Source organism: Anopheles darlingi, chromosome 3 (assembly GCF_943734745.1).
Source record: "Anopheles darlingi chromosome 3, idAnoDarlMG_H_01, whole genome shotgun sequence".
Classification (NCBI taxonomy): Eukaryota; Metazoa; Arthropoda; class Insecta; order Diptera; family Culicidae; genus Anopheles; species Anopheles darlingi.
The window spans coordinates 31,233,611-31,250,938 of record NC_064875.1 but is presented as its reverse complement, the minus strand read 5'-3'; the positions used below and the strand labels follow the sequence as shown (position 1 = coordinate 31,250,938).

The 17,328-nt window shown below is 39.9% G+C and overlaps 1 protein-coding gene across 1 annotated transcript in view; it reads left to right on the top strand.

The window, feature by feature from the left end:
- LOC125956453 (uncharacterized) overlaps nucleotides 1-17,328 on the top strand; it is a 42,367-nt gene that overhangs the window by 13,755 nt on the left and 11,284 nt on the right. Inside the window, exon 2 of the mRNA XM_049688340.1 lies at nucleotides 4,862-5,585. Within this exon, the coding sequence (XP_049544297.1) occupies nucleotides 4,940-5,585 (646 nt within the window). The 5' untranslated portion in view covers nucleotides 4,862-4,939. The remainder of the gene's footprint in view (nucleotides 1-4,861; nucleotides 5,586-17,328) is intronic.

Below are 17,328 nucleotides of genomic sequence, written 5' to 3'. Positions count from 1 at the left end.
TCTCCCTTTTCATAGCTTTCTTGGCAACCCTGTGAGCATCCCTACATGATTTCTTTGCTTCTTCCGTTTTAGCCCGCTGCAACCTCCTGCTAGTTTGCAGACACGCTGCTCTGGTTTCAGCTAGCTTCTTTGACCACCAGGGCTGTTGCCGCCAATTGGTAGTAGCGACTCTCTTCCTTGGCATTGTCGCATCGCAAGCCTTAACGACAGCGGCCGTTAGTGCTACTGCGCTAAGAGTTTCGCCGTGATCCTCTCTCTTGAGAGACTTTACGAACAAGCTCTTATCGAAAAACACTGTTTTCCACGACCTATCCGGTTTCCGGCATTGCCCTACTGCTCGGGTTTCATCTTTGGATCGCGAAACTGTGTAGCGTATGTAGAAGTGATCGCTGTAGGTGAATTCATCGCTGACCCTTCACCGCATCCCACTTTCAAGTTCTGGGCTACAAAACGTTATATCAATGACTGATTCACGTCCGTTCTTACTAAAAGTCCTTGTATTATCTTGATTGGCTAGAACGAGGTCCAACCGGGCAAATGACTCTAGCAGAAGATCCCCTCGCTCTTTCGTGATCCTGCTACCCCAGGCCGTGGCCCATGCGTTGAAATCGCCCCCTACTACAACCGGGCGTTTCGTGGAGAGCACGAACCACCATGTCGTCGAGCATCCTCTCGTATTTGGCTGTAGGCCATCTAGGAGGAGCGTAACAAGAGCACACAAACACACCACCAATCTTGACAACTATCTCCCCCGCTGTACTCTCCAGACATCGCTCCATTGGACTACTATCTCTTCCGATCGATGACGCATGACCTGGCCGAGCAGCGCTTCCGTTCTTTCGAGGACACCCAAAATTGGATCCATGCATGGATCGCGTCGAAAGATGAACAATTTTTCCCACAAGGAACTCAAAAGCTGCCCAAATTGTAGGGAAAAGTTGTGGCTAACTATGGCAATTACTTTGAAGAATGAGTTTGTGAGGAGTTTTTTACAATAAAGCCTCAAATCTTGAGAAAAAACGGCGAGTTTCTATTTGTACACCTAATACAAAGCCGTCGTGAGTGTCGTCTACCACCTCCTGGATTGGACAGCTCCCTCCTACCACAATAGCGGCCAATTTATCGGCGTCACAAGCCCAGTTCCAATCTGGAGCAGGGATTCTGTATGGGTCAGACACCACCACCACATCCACCCCCGTTTCGGCCATCCGCTCTAGCAGTAGATCCTGCGCCAGCTCGCAGTGGTTCAAGTTTATTTGGATTACTTGCATCCACTTTTGATAGCTGCGCATCGCGAGCTCCCTGGAGCATGTTTCTTGTCCTGTCCCGGAGGGCACAACACACAGTTAGGTTCATTTATGCAGTCCTTAACTGTATGTCCAACCTCACTACATCGTCGACACATGTTTGTGCGATCCACGCCCTTACAGTTTGCCTTTTGGTGGCCTGTCTCCCAGCACTTGAAGCATTGCTTAGGCTTCTCGTCTTGCCTTAAAGTGCAATCGTTTCAGCCGACTCTTACCATGCCCACTTTTAATAGTTTTTGCGCGTCTCTCTCAGGCAGCACAATTTCGGCCATCACCACGTTCCGGTGGAAGCGCCTCAACCTTGTGCTAATTGTCGAATAGAAATCGATGGAACGAAAATCCAGTCATTTTTGTGGATTGATAGTTTTTCCTATGAAATCAAGCACTTGTTCCTATAGATTCCTTGCACGGATTTGGGCAATCAGGCTGTGCTCTAGGGTACTATTTGGCTATTTTCTGACATGATACGACCTTAAAACTTCTCTTAAACATATTTGCCTAACAGTTATGACGTCTGTTGTGAGTTTTTCTTGGTGGAATTACGCTGAGAGATCCCAGGATTGTTGATTCACTTTTGTCTGCAGAATCGGGCATTTGTTACACTTTTCGGCTGTTTCATTGTGCTAAAATCAAGGTAAAAGTCCCTCAGTAACATTTGTATACGGTATTTTTAGTTGAGTTTGGAAATTTTAAGACTTTCGAGGTTTTTCTCCACCCAAATCGAGTTTTAATAATGAGTGTGCAGGCATTTTTTTTTCACCCTTCACGTTCCATCGGCGATAACTTTTGAAGGCGTGGATCAATTTTGACAAAATTTTTACCACTAAATAAACTACTAGACTACTACCATTAAAACGCTGTCAACAGAATTGCAAAGTGACCATTAGAAGCGCTGCAGTGATTAAAAACGTGTGTCCAGATTCTAAATGGATGGGGCTTTATTACAAAAATAGTCGAGAAAGGTACGAAAACCACGCCAAAAAAGCTTATCCACTCCTAGATGTTTGTCTTGTTTAATATTACACATCACCTCCATCGTTTGCAATAAAACAATCCTATCATTTTTACATTAATTCTACCACAATAGCAGATATTTCTGGTACATTTGTTCTTTCCAATCAGTTACAATTCCTTGCAGTAATAGGTTGCTTCTGTGGATCCATGTTAATTAAATTGACTCTTCAAAATCGACCTCGCTCTCGCTTCAAATGTGATCGAGGAATGTGTATGCCATACCAAAATGTTCGTTTTTAAATATATTCAACATTACAATGCTAGATTTTATGATTCGATTGATTCTGCAGCCTTTTAGAATGCGTATCTGAAGCCTATTTTCAGCATGTATGAAGTACATAACGAGTTTTCACTTCAAAATAATAATGTAATATTTTTTTCTCCAAATTTCAACATTGCACTTGATTTCTTTTATCTCGGCTGCGTCTTTTGAGATCCTATCGATGGCTTTGTCGCCAAAATTAATGGAGTCGCCAAATTAATGGAGATGCATGGAAAAAGATTTTGTACACGTGATTGTGTATCACGTTTCTCCTCTGCTAATAGTCGGATAGATTGTACGCCTGTACCCCGCAAACCATGGAATTCACGATTTCGTATGCTCACTGTAGGAGTGAGCGCGACGTCCGATTAAACAGCGCTATACAAAATTTTGTATAGCTTTGTTTCATCGGACGTCGCGCTCACTCCTACAGTGAGCATACGAAATCGTGAATTCCATGGTTTGCGGGGCAGATGGCTGGCGCAAGCAATGAGAACCCCGCCGCCTCGGGAACGACGATTAATCGACGATAATTAATCGACGATCGCTCGAGATGCTGTGGGTTCGGGTTCGTCTCGAACGTGAGACCCACTTCATCGGAGCCGTGCACCTCGCCCCGGATCGCAGTCAGGTCTTGTGCACACTCCCCACGACTCCCTCTCCATTAGAGCAGTGCCCATTTCGGAGGATTGTATCCTCTCAGCCCTCGCAAATCTGAAGCCCTCCTTCTCCCCGGGTCCGGACGGTATCCCTTCCTCTGTGCTTAAAGGATGCATGCGCTCTTTAACACCGATCCTAGTTAGACTCATCAGCAGATCTCTGCGCGAATGGTCTTTCCCGCGGAGTTGGAAGTCCGCTTGGATCGTACCAATCCTCAAGAAGGGTTGCCGCCAAACTGCCTCTAGCTACCGCGGCATCTCCCTCCTCTGTGCCACCTCCAAGATCTTTGAATCAGTCGTTCATTCCCACGCTCTATCTCTCGTCTCTTCCTCTATCTTCTACCTGGCTTTATGCCTAAGCGGTCTATAATGACCAACCTCATTTCCCTTCTGCAACACGTCTACCCTGCCGCTGCATCTGGCTGGCAGGTGGATGTTGTCTACACGGACTTTAGTGCCGCGTTCGACTGCATCCCTCACTGACTGCTGATCGCTAAGCTTAGGCAGATGGGTTTGCGCAATCCTCTCCTCTCCTCGATTCAATCCTTCCTCACCGGGCGGACCTTCCGCGTTCAGACCCTCTTTTCTTCTTCTCTTCCTCTTCCTATCACCTCAAGCTCCCCAAGCTGGGACTACTGCCTCCACAACGCCCCCTCCCCCGTATATCCACCGTGCAAGACCTTGGCGTGCGCCTTGACAGTGCGCTCAACTTCCTTCCACACGTCGAGGCCACTGTATTTAAGGCAAGTAAGACCTTCGGAAGGCTTGAAAAGGTGCAACGGCGGTTCACCAGGCTGGCTATTCGGCGACTACTGGGGACATCCTATGCCAACATGCCCCTACGTCACCCGCTGCCACATGCTCGATCTACCGACCATCGAGTCCCGCCACGCCATGGCCCGAGCCCTTCTCGTCGGAGGCCTGCTACTGAACAGCCTCGACGCGCCGCGCCCTACGTTCCAGCCCGCGCCCTCCGTGACAGGCCTCCTCTCCTCATTCCCGCTCGCCGTAGTATCTTCGGCCAAAACGATCCGTTTCTGAGGGTGCTGCGCTCGTTCAACGACGCCAGCGCACTATTCGACTTTAACCTTCCTATCTCCACTTTCCGCTCTCGCCTCCGCAACGCCCTCTCCTAGCCTTCCAAACCAGACCTCGTTTGTACTCTTAGCCTTTAAGTTACTTTGTATAGCCCCTCTCGGCGAACAAGGTGTTTTTCAATAAAATCAAATCAAATCAAATCAAATCAAAGATAGGATAAGAAAAATATTCCGAGCCTTTTTGCACGGTTTTTTTTTTTGCATTTTTGACTTTTATAACACTAGTTCAGGTAAGCAGAAACGGACCACCGCGACAAGCGCTGTTGGAGAACTACAGTATATTTCTTTTTTAACGATTGAATGCTATTGGAAGTGCTTGCTAAAATGTTGAAGATCCTGTTGAAGATCCTTTCGGCAGTTCCCAGCGATATTATTCCGTTGCACACATATGATAATGAAATGCCATGTGGTATCCACTCATCGGACACAGGCCAAACATTACACTCTGTCGGAACACAATCTCGTGCAAAATGCCTTGGAGGACCCATAACTAACGACATTCTTTTCTTTTTTTACTTCTAGCTTTCTTGTTCGCCAATTGATTTGAAGAAACTAGAAAAACTTATCGTAATCGCTTGTACAAGAGATTCGAAGCATCAAATGGCGTCATCGAAATGGCGAAGTTCATGGAAACGCCCTGGTAGCAACAAGAAGGAGCATCAAGATTCTCTCAAAACCAAAAGCAATCTCACAGGCCTGAAACATGCACTTCATGGAACGTCGTATCAATTGAAGCTGGGAATCGTTGTTTCCCTAGCGAATGTTAAGAAGACTTTGGTTTCAACCGAAAAATACAGCTTTACAGTTACGGCAGAGGATCCTACAGCCGGAAAATTCGATGATATTGTGTATGCTTTTCAAGATGGCAACAAAACCGGAACTCTGAAGATTCAATCGAAACACAAGCTGAGTTCATCTCCCTGTAAGAGTGGACTTCAGGATGGGAACTCATCAGCTAAAGAGATACATGTGCAACACAAACAGGAATCATCCATCCCCAAGATTACACTGAATGACCTCATCGCAGACTCAAAAAATGATTTTTTTATCCAGCAATACTTCAAATCATACCGTGACCAACCACAAGGAGCTATAAAAAATGATGTGGAAGGATTGATCATTTGCACCAACGCGGATTTAGATGACGACGCAAAAGTAATGTGGAACGAAATAGATGCAGCTGTCCTGACCGATTCAACGACTTCTTTGGATTCCTACATCTCATCATTATTCGATAAGGCTGGAGGTAAATGCTATCAACTCAAAACTAATTATAAATGTGCTGCGTTAGCTAAGCTGTTGATCAATGCCATCAAATCAAAGGAGCAAATGGTAACCTGGCAAAGACCTCTATTCAAAGAGTATCGTGCGGCGATTCTGGATATCATTGATATGGATAGTATTTCAGAAAATATTCGTTCATTTAAGTTTACAGATCATTTTTTGAATCCAAACTATTCTAACTCAAAACCAGGTTATGAAGCATTTAGAAAAGAGTTCAAAGATCAATTCCAAAAAGAACTTGGGTTAAATGAAACTCAATGTGAGCTTTTTAAAGCAAATATTCGAATACATGTAGCGGAAAACTTTGTCTTGGATGAAAAGAATCCATACCGGTCATCTGGTATTTTTCCAGATGATAATGTCGATGAAGCCTTCAAATCGTTCTGCGATAGATTTCGTTTGGTGTGTGGCACCTATAATGAACAAGGGTTAGACGAAGCAATAGTAAAAATTTGGAAGAATTGGTATTTTGACAATAATCAATTGGTATCTAATCGACTGCAAGAGCGTGTTGAGGAGAATATGGTTACCGAAAAGCTATTTAAAACTTATTTTAATTGGCTGATGGATCCATTTGCCAAACCGTTGCACTCAGAGGATATAAAAAAGGACTTCGAAAATATTGAAAACACTCTGGCACACATAAAACTGAGGGGTATTTCAGATAAACTACGCAGGAAATTTGTGGATTCGCCATTTCGAGTTAATGAAGACGTTCTTAAAGCTTCTGACTTGTATGAATCTGTTAAATCTAAAAGCGTTCTAGAAGTTGTGGCATATGACATTCCATTTGGGGCAACGGTAATATCAGACATTTTGCATCTACAGGATAAAGAACCGATTTTCCTCGAAGAATCGGATTTTCCGAACGATCCCAAACAAGCGAAGAACATTATTTCTTCCCTCCGTCTACACGCCAACTATTTAATAATTATCTACAATGGAATGGACGCTGCGCCAGTATATATGTTTAAGAATTATGAAGTGCAAGTATGTCTTATCAAGAAGCCAAGGAACACTCAATCAAGAATACAATCAGGATCAATCGAAATTAGTAGGTTTCGTGTTCACGACTTGATCGAACAATCATGGAATCAGTTTCTTCGTGAAACCATTTCTGTATGCACTACAACAATTATTCCATCCAAGATATTCCAGAACAATTCCCGAAACCTTCCAATTGAGAAACTTATCCATTTTTTGGATTGGGGAAAGCAAATGGAAGAAAACAACGAAATTTTAAAGAAATATCGGAAAATCCAAAGTATTTATGTTCATCGTCCCTGGGTTGACGAGGAAAGCAAGCTTGAAGCACAGTACAAATGTTGGAATAAAGACTCCCCAGTACTGAAAAGCATAAGAGAACCCCACAAGGAAGGAATGAGCATCAAGGAAATAACGAAAATATTTAAGCAAGACACAGCTTTCCATCAAATGTTCGGAAAGGCAAATAATCCAGAGGAAAAGCGCGAACCAATCGTTGGCGACGAAGGAAAGAAAGTGTTGATACTTTTGGGTGAAGCGGGACACGGAAAGTCAACCAACCTCACATGGTTGGCTTGGCATTTGCGAAAACGAAATCCCTCATCCTTGGTTGTACGATGTAACCTATCCGACCATTGTTCCGACTTTAAACCATTTACAATTGGCCCAAAGAAAAAGGCTACAAATGATATCGATGAAACGGAAGCATTGAGAATGTTGTACAAACTGCTTCGTTCATCACTTCAACTTGAACGGGAAATGGCTGAGAAATGTTCAAAATATTTAGATCTTTCTGATGGAGAAGCAAATGTGAACGAAGATCTGGTGGAAAATCACCGTCCACCCTTAAACATCTTAACCAACCTGCTGGTATTCAAAGAAAAGTTTAATGCAGAAGAATTGGTGTTGTTGTTGGATGGGTTTGATGAAATAGCACCTCATTATGAAGAGGTGGTTTTAAAGTTCCTTTCTCTGTTTGAACAATTTAAAGGAGTAGGGAAAATATATCTCACCAGCCGCCCGCATGGTTTCAAAGAGCAATTCGAAAAGGCATTCAAAAATTCCTCATTTTTCAAATTGAAACCTCTATCGTTTCATGATAAAGCATTAATTCTGTTTAAGATGATGAATTTAAAATGGAATATTGGAAATACTGACAATGAAGAGGTATCTGATTTCAATAAATCGTTGTGTTACATGCTTCTTTTAAGTTTAGGTCACATGAGTGATGTTCCACTAAACCTGATGATGGCTGTGGACATTCTGGGTGATCATGTTTTTCATAATGAAAATATGAACATAAATTTTTCTTCTAGAACGTACAAGAAAAATCTGTTTAAGACGATCTCACACTTATCAAAGCATTCGTTTACCGTGGAAGAGTTTGTGAAGGTAACGATCCGACAACTTCTCTATGACAAAAAAGGGGGAGAGAAAAAAAAAAAAGTAGATAATCCAGAAGAAATTGAAAGCTTAGCAAAGGCCATAGATGAACGGAAAAGGCTGCATGGATTAGTGGCATTATGGAAGTTGTTTAACAAGAATGAGCTGCTTATTATCTTATCGGCAAATGAGGTCCGAGAGGCAGAGGATTACATGAAAAAAATACAGGAAGGCAGTGAAAAAACTGGAATAATTAATAGCACCGGTGATGGGGAAATAAACTTTATCCATCGTACATTCGTTGACTACTTGGCTGCTTGGTGGATTGTCAAGCGACAAAATGAAGGGAATCAACAAGACAGGAAGAAAATATCTTGTCTAGAGTCTTTCTGGGATGAGGAGCGTAAAGCCCTGCGAAGGAATATTGACATCATTCTTGCTCAACACCATCCGCTACATGTGGCTATTATTGAGAAGGATTGGTCAGTAGTAGCGTCTTTACTTACAACAAATCCAAACTCACTCTTTGAGAAAGATGATGGGAAGAGAACGGCACTGCATCTATTGGCATTTTATAATGACTTTGAAGAAAACAGGTCATATTTTTTACCAGATTCCATCAAATCTTACATAATAAATGCCAAAGAACAAATATTTGGATGGACGGCTATGGATTGCGCGTTCCATACCGACAAGCCCCCATTGATATTTTATCTCTTGCATCATGGGGCCCCCATAAATGTAAACTTTCTCTACGAGCAGGTAGTTTCAGCTGGTCAAGATAAAATTCGGAAAGCTGCAAAATATGCTACATATGTTATGGAATATTTCAGCCATCAAGCAATCGATTACCAGTCACACGATGCCTTAAAAAAAATGAAACTATTTTGTGATAAAGTAATTGATGATTTGTTAAACGAGACATCTGAAAACTTCGAACGCAAACAATCTTCGAATTTCAAGAAAGACGAAAATACTAAGAGCAATGAAAAACAAATTCTAGAAGACATTATTGCGGAAGATTCAGTTTGGATGCTGGAGAGCGTAATTCTAAGGGGTGTTGATAGAAAACATTTCGTTCGAATGATAAGAAATTCCTTTTATGGTTTGGAGTTCGAAAGAAAGTCGATGATGGTCTTGAAATATTTTATGACAAGTGATCCATCCTTTTTAAATGACGAGGATATTTGGCATTGCATACTCCTTTCTGTGGTTAAGAATTTCAAAGATGAATTCAAGTATTTTTTCGATTTCTACTGTTCTCGAATTAAGATCAAAGATTTTCAACCCTGTTCAATTCCTTCGATACAAAGTGATTCTATCGATTGTTCAAATCAAAGTGATGTAGCTGGATATCTAATTGATTATGTTGAAACGAATTTACAGCGTATAGTTAAGGATTTCAAATTTAACATACATTGGACAAAAATGGGAATACCGGCTGGAATCGTGATTGAAGAAAACATACTCTCGTTGCTGGTTATATGTGTGACAACAGTAAGGCCATCTATGCTTAGGTATTTGAAAGAGTCATGCAAGTTGAATCTTTGCGCTAGTATTATGTATTCTCTAGCAATGATAACTAATCATTTGTTAACGAAGATACATCGTGAGGCGACAATAAAACCAAGCCAAGCATATGAATGTCTGTTTGACCTGGCATCGAATATAAACGACGTTGAAGCGAATAAATTGCTTCGTCTTGCCATAGTATCTCATCTTTTCGAATTCTCAAAATGTCTAATAGTGCGATACAATGTCGATTTCTATGCTAAGGATGAGGTAAAGGGTTGGAATGTTTTCCATTTATGTGTTTCAAATCAACGATCATTTTGGGTTGAAGAAATGGCCTCTGTTGATTACGATTCTTCTTTTGTTGATGGTACTAAAACAGATTTGTTCCGTTACATGCTAGCAAAAGCAAGCGACATGGACTGTTTTGGTATTTTCGATAAGAAAAAACGAAGCATTGTCTACCTCGCAATGGAAAGTGAACAAAGAGGCATAGTTGAACTTATTATAGCTCGAAAATTGGGACTCAATGATTTTAAAGATATCAGAAACCTACGTGCGGATGCCATTCCAAATATAACATTTTGTTACCATGAGATTTGCGAGATTTCGAAATCTGTTGGACATAAATGGTGGCATTACATAATACTTTGTATGTTAGCTAAGCAAATAGCTAAAATTTCGTTAACCATCGATGAACAATCAAAAGAGCCAAATGCTGGCCGCTTGTTACTCCAAAAGAATGCCAAAGAGTTATACAAAACTGCAATGAAAGGCAGATCCCTATTCTTGGTGTACTATTTGCATCGCGAGTTCCCTAGCGCGATTCCAACATCGATTTATGACGTTCTCGACGCCGATTGGTTAGCATGTGCAGCAAAGAGCCTACTTTCACCAGACTTTCTTGTTGTCACCAAATGGTTGCTCAATCCAAACGAGATGGATCAGCATGTTGATTTGTATGAAATTGTTGAAAAATGTGAAACCGTAGAATGTGATCTGACCTCAGTAAATTTAGAAACATTGGTCATGCATGTTAAAACGATTCTATCGGCCAATCGATCGGTGGAAGAGATATTTAAATTGAAGCTCTTGGTCCTTGCTGTATGCATGAAACATGAATCAATGCTTAGACATTTATGTGAAACATTGAACGTAAACATCGATTGGAAGGTTCTAATCGATATTATAGAAATTGTACATAAGTTGATTGATGAAGCGGGAAATGAAGAATCGGATGAATGTGCGTTCGAAAAGCCTGATTTTGTTCCGATTTATAGATATCTGTTTGAACGAACCTCCAATCTTGACGAAAAAGATGTCGATGGTAGAAATGTGTTACATCTTGCTGTTCAATCTAGCCTCGGCTGTATGGCAGAGTTCTTGATTAAATACAACATGGTCAATGTCATGATCCCCAATGAGCAGAATGGATGGAATATCTTCCACTACTATGCTTCAAGCAACAGATGGAAAGGTTGCTTAACAGAAAATGATTCTCTATTGCCATTGATAACTCGACGGATGCTTGAGATCGCAACCGATGGCTTTCCGCTCTCGTGCCTGCCGCAACGTCACAAGAATAAACTCAAAGAGCTTTGTTTTAGCTCCAGTGAAGGAAAAAAGAGTGTTTTCCATGTTGCTGTTGAGGCTGGTAACATTGAAACAGCAGAATACATGATTGAGTGTCTTCTGGGAAGTGGCTGCATAGACAAACATGAAATAATGAATTCAGACGAATGCTCGCGCTACAGAGAATGTTATGATGAGGTTTATCAAATAGTATCACAACTTCCACTTAACGGATATTGTGATTATCTTTTACATAGATTAAGTACATCAATCCGCAGATTCTCGCCAGAAAAAACTGAACAAATAACAGAACAAGGGAATGTAGAAGATCATCTCGTTGAAGATATCTGCCGATCAGCAATCATGTATCGATCGGTCACAATATTAGAACATCTGATGATATCGTATGAGGATCAAATGAACCAAGCATTGGCTAGAAGCACTAACAACGAATTGCTTGCCTGCATGACGGAGTGCATCAGAAGGAACAGAACCAAGATATTCAATGTGTTCGTTGGTCACTATCGCACCTTACAAGGCATTCAACCTAGAGTGGAGGTTGAGTATGAGAATGAGGAAAATGATAACATTGAGGAAGCCAACATTAATGACTACAAAATACAATGGCGAATTATCGACGAATTCGCCCAAGATGTGACTTTGAATCGAGACTTTCTGCATCTCCTTATTTTGTCAGTTGCGTATGGAAGGCTCTCGATGACACGATTTTTGGTTGAAATGCTGGAGCTGGAGGTCAGCAAATCATTGCTTCAATTAATCATGAAAGTGTTGAAAAATCTGTGGGATGAGAATTGTAAGACTGCAACGCCAGTATATGAATACCTCGCGAGCAAATGCGAAGGAAACCCTAATTTGTTGCATCTTTGCATGCAAGCTGAGTGTTATGATATGCTCGAATACCTCATAAAAGAGAAAAAGCTTGATCCGAATGAAGTTGATTCGGAGAATGGATGGAATGCTGGTCACTATTATGCCTCAGATCCGAATAGGAAGTCGGGTTACGAGGAATTTACTTGGTTGGTAGAAGAGTATAAAATGGACTGTTTTGGTGTTTACGATAGAAATGGTAGAAGCATTCTTCATTTTTCGTTGGAAAATGGTTTAAATCGATCAGTGGAGTTCATCATTAAGCACAGACTGGGCCTCAAAGGTGATAACCAACCATGGTATAAATGGAACATGAATAAAATAGAAGAGCCCATCGATGAACTCCAACAAATTATACAATCGTTTCAGGAAAATACACCTCAAAAAACACAAGTTCTTCAAGATGTATTAGATACTTTGGCTTTTTTCTTAACCAACTTGGCATCCTCAAATACTGGAGCGATATTAGATCATAATTCCAGGAAAGATGATGAGGACAATGAAAAAAAAAAAATTGAAAATGTTACTGGAAACAATTCGGTTTCAATGCTGGAGAGAATAACTCGACAGGAAGCTAATAAGAAGGTTGTCTTTCAAATGATACTGATTTCTTACTTCGATTTTGCGTTGGAAAGTATGTCGATTTTTGTGTTGAAATATTTTATGGGAAAGGAACCATCAATTTTAAAAGACGAACACCTTTTGAAATGCGCAGTATATGCTGCACTAAAGGATTACCAAGATGAATTCAAGTATTTTTTCGATTTCTACTGTTCTCGAATTAAGATCAAAGATTTTCAACCCTGTTCGATTGAAACTGATCAACCAGATTATCTTATTGGTTATTTAAAGTCTGGTACAATAAATAAACTTTACGAAACCGTAAATAACATACGTTGGCCGAAACTGGGAATACCGACAGAAATTATGATTGATGAAAACATACTTTCGCTGTTGGTTATATGTGTGACAACAGGTAGATCATCCATGCTAAGGTATTTGAAAGAGTCATGCAAACTATTTTTTTGCGCCGACCTTGTCTATCCTCTAGCAATGATAACTCATCATTTGTTATCGAAGATACATCGTGAAGCGACAATAAAACCAAGCCAAGCATATGATGCCCTGTTGTACCTGGCATCGAATATAAGCGACGTCGAAGCGACTAAAATGCTTCGTTCTGCAATAACATCCAATCTTTTCGAGTTCTCAAAATGTCTAATAGTGCGATACAATATCGAATTCCATGCTAAGGATGAGGTAAAGGGTTGGAATGTTTTCCATTTATGTGTTTCAAATCAACGCTCATTTTGGGTTGAAGAAAAGATCTCTGTTGATTACGATTCTTCTTTTGTTGATGTTAATAAAACAGATTTGTTCCGTTACATGCTAGCAAAAGCAAGCGACATGGACTGTTTTGGTATTTTCGATAAGAAAAAACGAAGCATTGTCTACCTCGCAATGGAAAGTGAACAAAGAGGCATAGTTGAACTTATTATAGCTCGAAAATTGGGACTCAATGATTTTAAAGATATCAGAAACCTACGTGCGGATGCCATTCCAAATATAACATTTTGTTACCATGAGATTTGCGAGATTTCGAAATCTGTTGGACATAAATGGTGGCATTACATAATACTTTGTATGTTAGCTAAGCAAATAGCTAAAATTTCGTTAACCATCGATGAACAATCAAAAGAGCCAAATGCTGGCCGCTTGTTACTCCAAAAGAATGCCAAAGAGTTATACAAAACTGCAATGAAAGGCAGATCCCTATTCTTGGTGTACTATTTGCATCGCGAGTTCCCTAGCGCGATTCCAACATCGATTTATGACGTTCTCGACGCCGATTGGTTAGCATGTGCAGCAAAGAGCCTACTTTCACCAGACTTTCTTGTTGTCACCAAATGGTTGCTCAATCCAAACGAGATGGATCAGCATGTTGATTTGTATGAAATTGTTGAAAAATGTGAAACCGTAGAATGTGATCTGACCTCAGTAAATTTAGAAACATTGGTCATGCATGTTAAAACGATTCTATCGGCCAATCGATCGGTGGAAGAGATATTTAAATTGAAGCTCTTGGTCCTTGCTGTATGCATGAAACATGAATCAATGCTTAGACATTTATGTGAAACATTGAACGTAAACATCGATTGGAAGGTTCTAATCGATGTTATGGTAATTGCACATAGCTCATATTGTTATCAACCGGAAACTGAAACCACAGATGAATGTGCGTTCGGAAAGCCTGATTTTACTCAGGCTTACAAATATCTGTTCGGACGTATCTCCAATCTTGGGGAAATAGATACCGAGGGTAGAAATGTGTTACATTTTGCGGCACAATTTGGACTCGATTGTATGGCCATGTTCATGATTAAGCAAAATATGTTCAATGTCCTCGACACCAATATGCAAAATGGATGGAATGCTTTGCACTACTTTGCTTCAAGAACAGTACGATCATGGTGCGGTCTTGAGTTTACTTCAAACTTCCTCTACTTGCTCAAAAAAATAGTTGAGATGGAATTGTGTGACTTTATGACTAAGAACACATTAGAAACTCAAAAGACTAAATTTAAAGAACTTTTTTTCGACAATAGCGGCGGAAAAAAGAGTGCAATTGATGTTGCAATTCATGTTGCAATTGAGGCTGACAATATAATAATGACACGAGACTTCATTGAGTTACGTCTTGGAATTAGAAGCATATACAATCATGAAATAAAGAATTCAGATGAATGTGTTAGCTTCAAAGAATGTTATGATATGGTTAACCAAATTGCTGCAAAACTCCCATTCAATTCAGAAACTAAAGAGCTTTTAGAAAATTTATCCAAACCCATCGATAGCTTCTCTCACGGAAATATTAAACATGTCCAGGAACAAAGTAATAACGAAAAGTTTGTCATTGAAGAAGCCGGTTATTCAACGATCGGTCACACCACCCAGGCGTCAACATTGGAGCCACATCATATAACCGAAGTATTCAATAAAAACACAATCGATGAAATGTTTACTAGCATGAAAGAATGCATTAGACGAAAAAGAGGTAGTTTATTCAAAGAGCTGCTACAACGTTATTGCAACACAATGAGCTCTAGAAATGAGTATCCCGTTAACAAACCGGATGATGATGATGCTAATGATGGTGTTGATGATGATGATGATGATGATGATGATGATGATGATGATGATGATGATGATGACGATGATGAAAACGAAAAAAAATTAATAGATGAAGACGAAATAAAATGGTCGCTTGTAGTACACGAAACCATCAGTAAATCCGTTGATTGCAATCATTTGAAGTTGCTCATTTTATCAGTCGCTTATAGAAGAAGTAGCATGATAAAGTTGCTAATTAAAAAGCTTCAATTAAAGATTGATATGCAATTGATTAATAAAATCATCAAAATGTTTTATAATTTGAATTTTGAAGGTCGAAAGGCCATGAACCCTATCTATGATTTATTAATACAACTGAGTAGAGGGAACGCAAACTTATTGCATCTTTACGCCTACGCTGGGGATAAGGATATGGTCAAATATCTTGTTGATTGTCGGAGGTTTGATCCAAATGAAAAAAATCCAGATGATGAGAAGACCGCTTTACACTATTGTATTTCAGAATTAGGCACAGACGATGCTTTTGGAAATAGATTATTGCTTTGTGAATTCCTGATGAAAATATCATCGATAAATTGTTTCGATGATATCGGAAAACATATCACTGACATGATCAAATCTTTGTCCGTAAGTCGGAGAAACAGAGTAATTGAGCTTTACTTTAACAGTGTTATTCATAATGCTGCTGAAGATGGCAAGCTGGATAATATGGAAAACGTCGTTTGTTTGCAACTAGGCATTGACAATATCGAGTTTCATGAAATAACAAATACAGACGAATATTCTAGTTTCAGAGAATTTTATGAATTGCTAAACAAAGTGTTAGCACAGCATCCGTTCAATGATAAGTTTGAAAAACTTTTAGACAGAATAGCTAAACCCATCGATAGATTCTCGAGCAAGGAATATATCAATCTTATAAAGGAACAAACGAATACAGAACAACACATAGCAGATGCTTGCCGTACAGCGATTAAGTATAGATCTGTCTCAACATTGGAACATCTAATCACGGTGTGCAACCAAAGATTGCCTGAAAGCTCTAGCAGAGAACTGTTTGCCTGTATGATGGAGTGCATCCGAAGAAATAGAAGAAGTTTATTCAAAGTGCTTCTCCATTGCTATTGCCGCAGTATAACCAAAACAATGAGTTCAACAAATGAGTATCCAGATAACAAGGACGATGATGGTGATGATGACGATGATGATGAGAACGAAGAAGAGTTGTTTATAGATGAGGACGAAATGAATTGGTCCCCGGTAACACAAGAAGTCGCCGATAATTCCGCTGACTTCTACAATTTGAAGCTCCTCATTTTATCAGTCGCTTATGGAAGAAATAGCATGATAAAGTGCCTAATTAAAAAGCTTCAATTAATAATTGATATTACATTGATTGTAAAAATCACAGAAGTTTTTAATGCTTTGGAGTTTGAGGATCAAATAGCAATGAATTCTACTTTTGAATTATTACTACAACTAAGTGGAAGAAAAGCAAACTTATTGCATCTTTACGCCTACGCTGGGGATAAGGATATGGTCAAATATCTTGTTGATTGTCGGAGGTTTGATCCAAATGAAAAAAATCCAGATGATGAGAAGACCGCTTTACACTATTGTATTTCAGAATTAGGCACAGACGATGCTTTTGAAAATAGATTATTGCTTTGTGAATTCCTGATGAAAATATCAACGATAAACTGTTTCGATGATATCGGAAAACATATCACTGACATGATCAAATCTTTGTCCGTAAGTCGGAGAAACAGAGTAATTGAGCTTTACTTTAACAGTGTTATTCATAATGCTGCTGAAGATGATAAGCTGGATAATATGGAAAACGTCATTTGTTTGCAACTAGGCATTGACAATATCGAGTTTCATGAAATAACAAATACAGACGAATATTCTAGTTTCAGAGAATTTTATGAATTGCTAAACAAAGTGTTAGCACAGCATCCGTTCAATGATAAGTTTGAAAAACTTTTAGACAGAATAGCTAAACCCATCGATAGATTCTCGAGCGAGGAAGATATCAATCTTATAAAGGAACAAACGAATACAGAACAACACATAGCAGATGCTTGCCGTACAGCGATTAAGTATAGATCTGTCTCAACATTGGAACATCTAATCACGGTGTGCAACCAAAGATTGCCTGAAAGCTCTAGCAGAGAACTGTTTGCCTGTATGATGGAGTGCATCCGAAGAAATAGAAGAAGTTTATTCAAAGT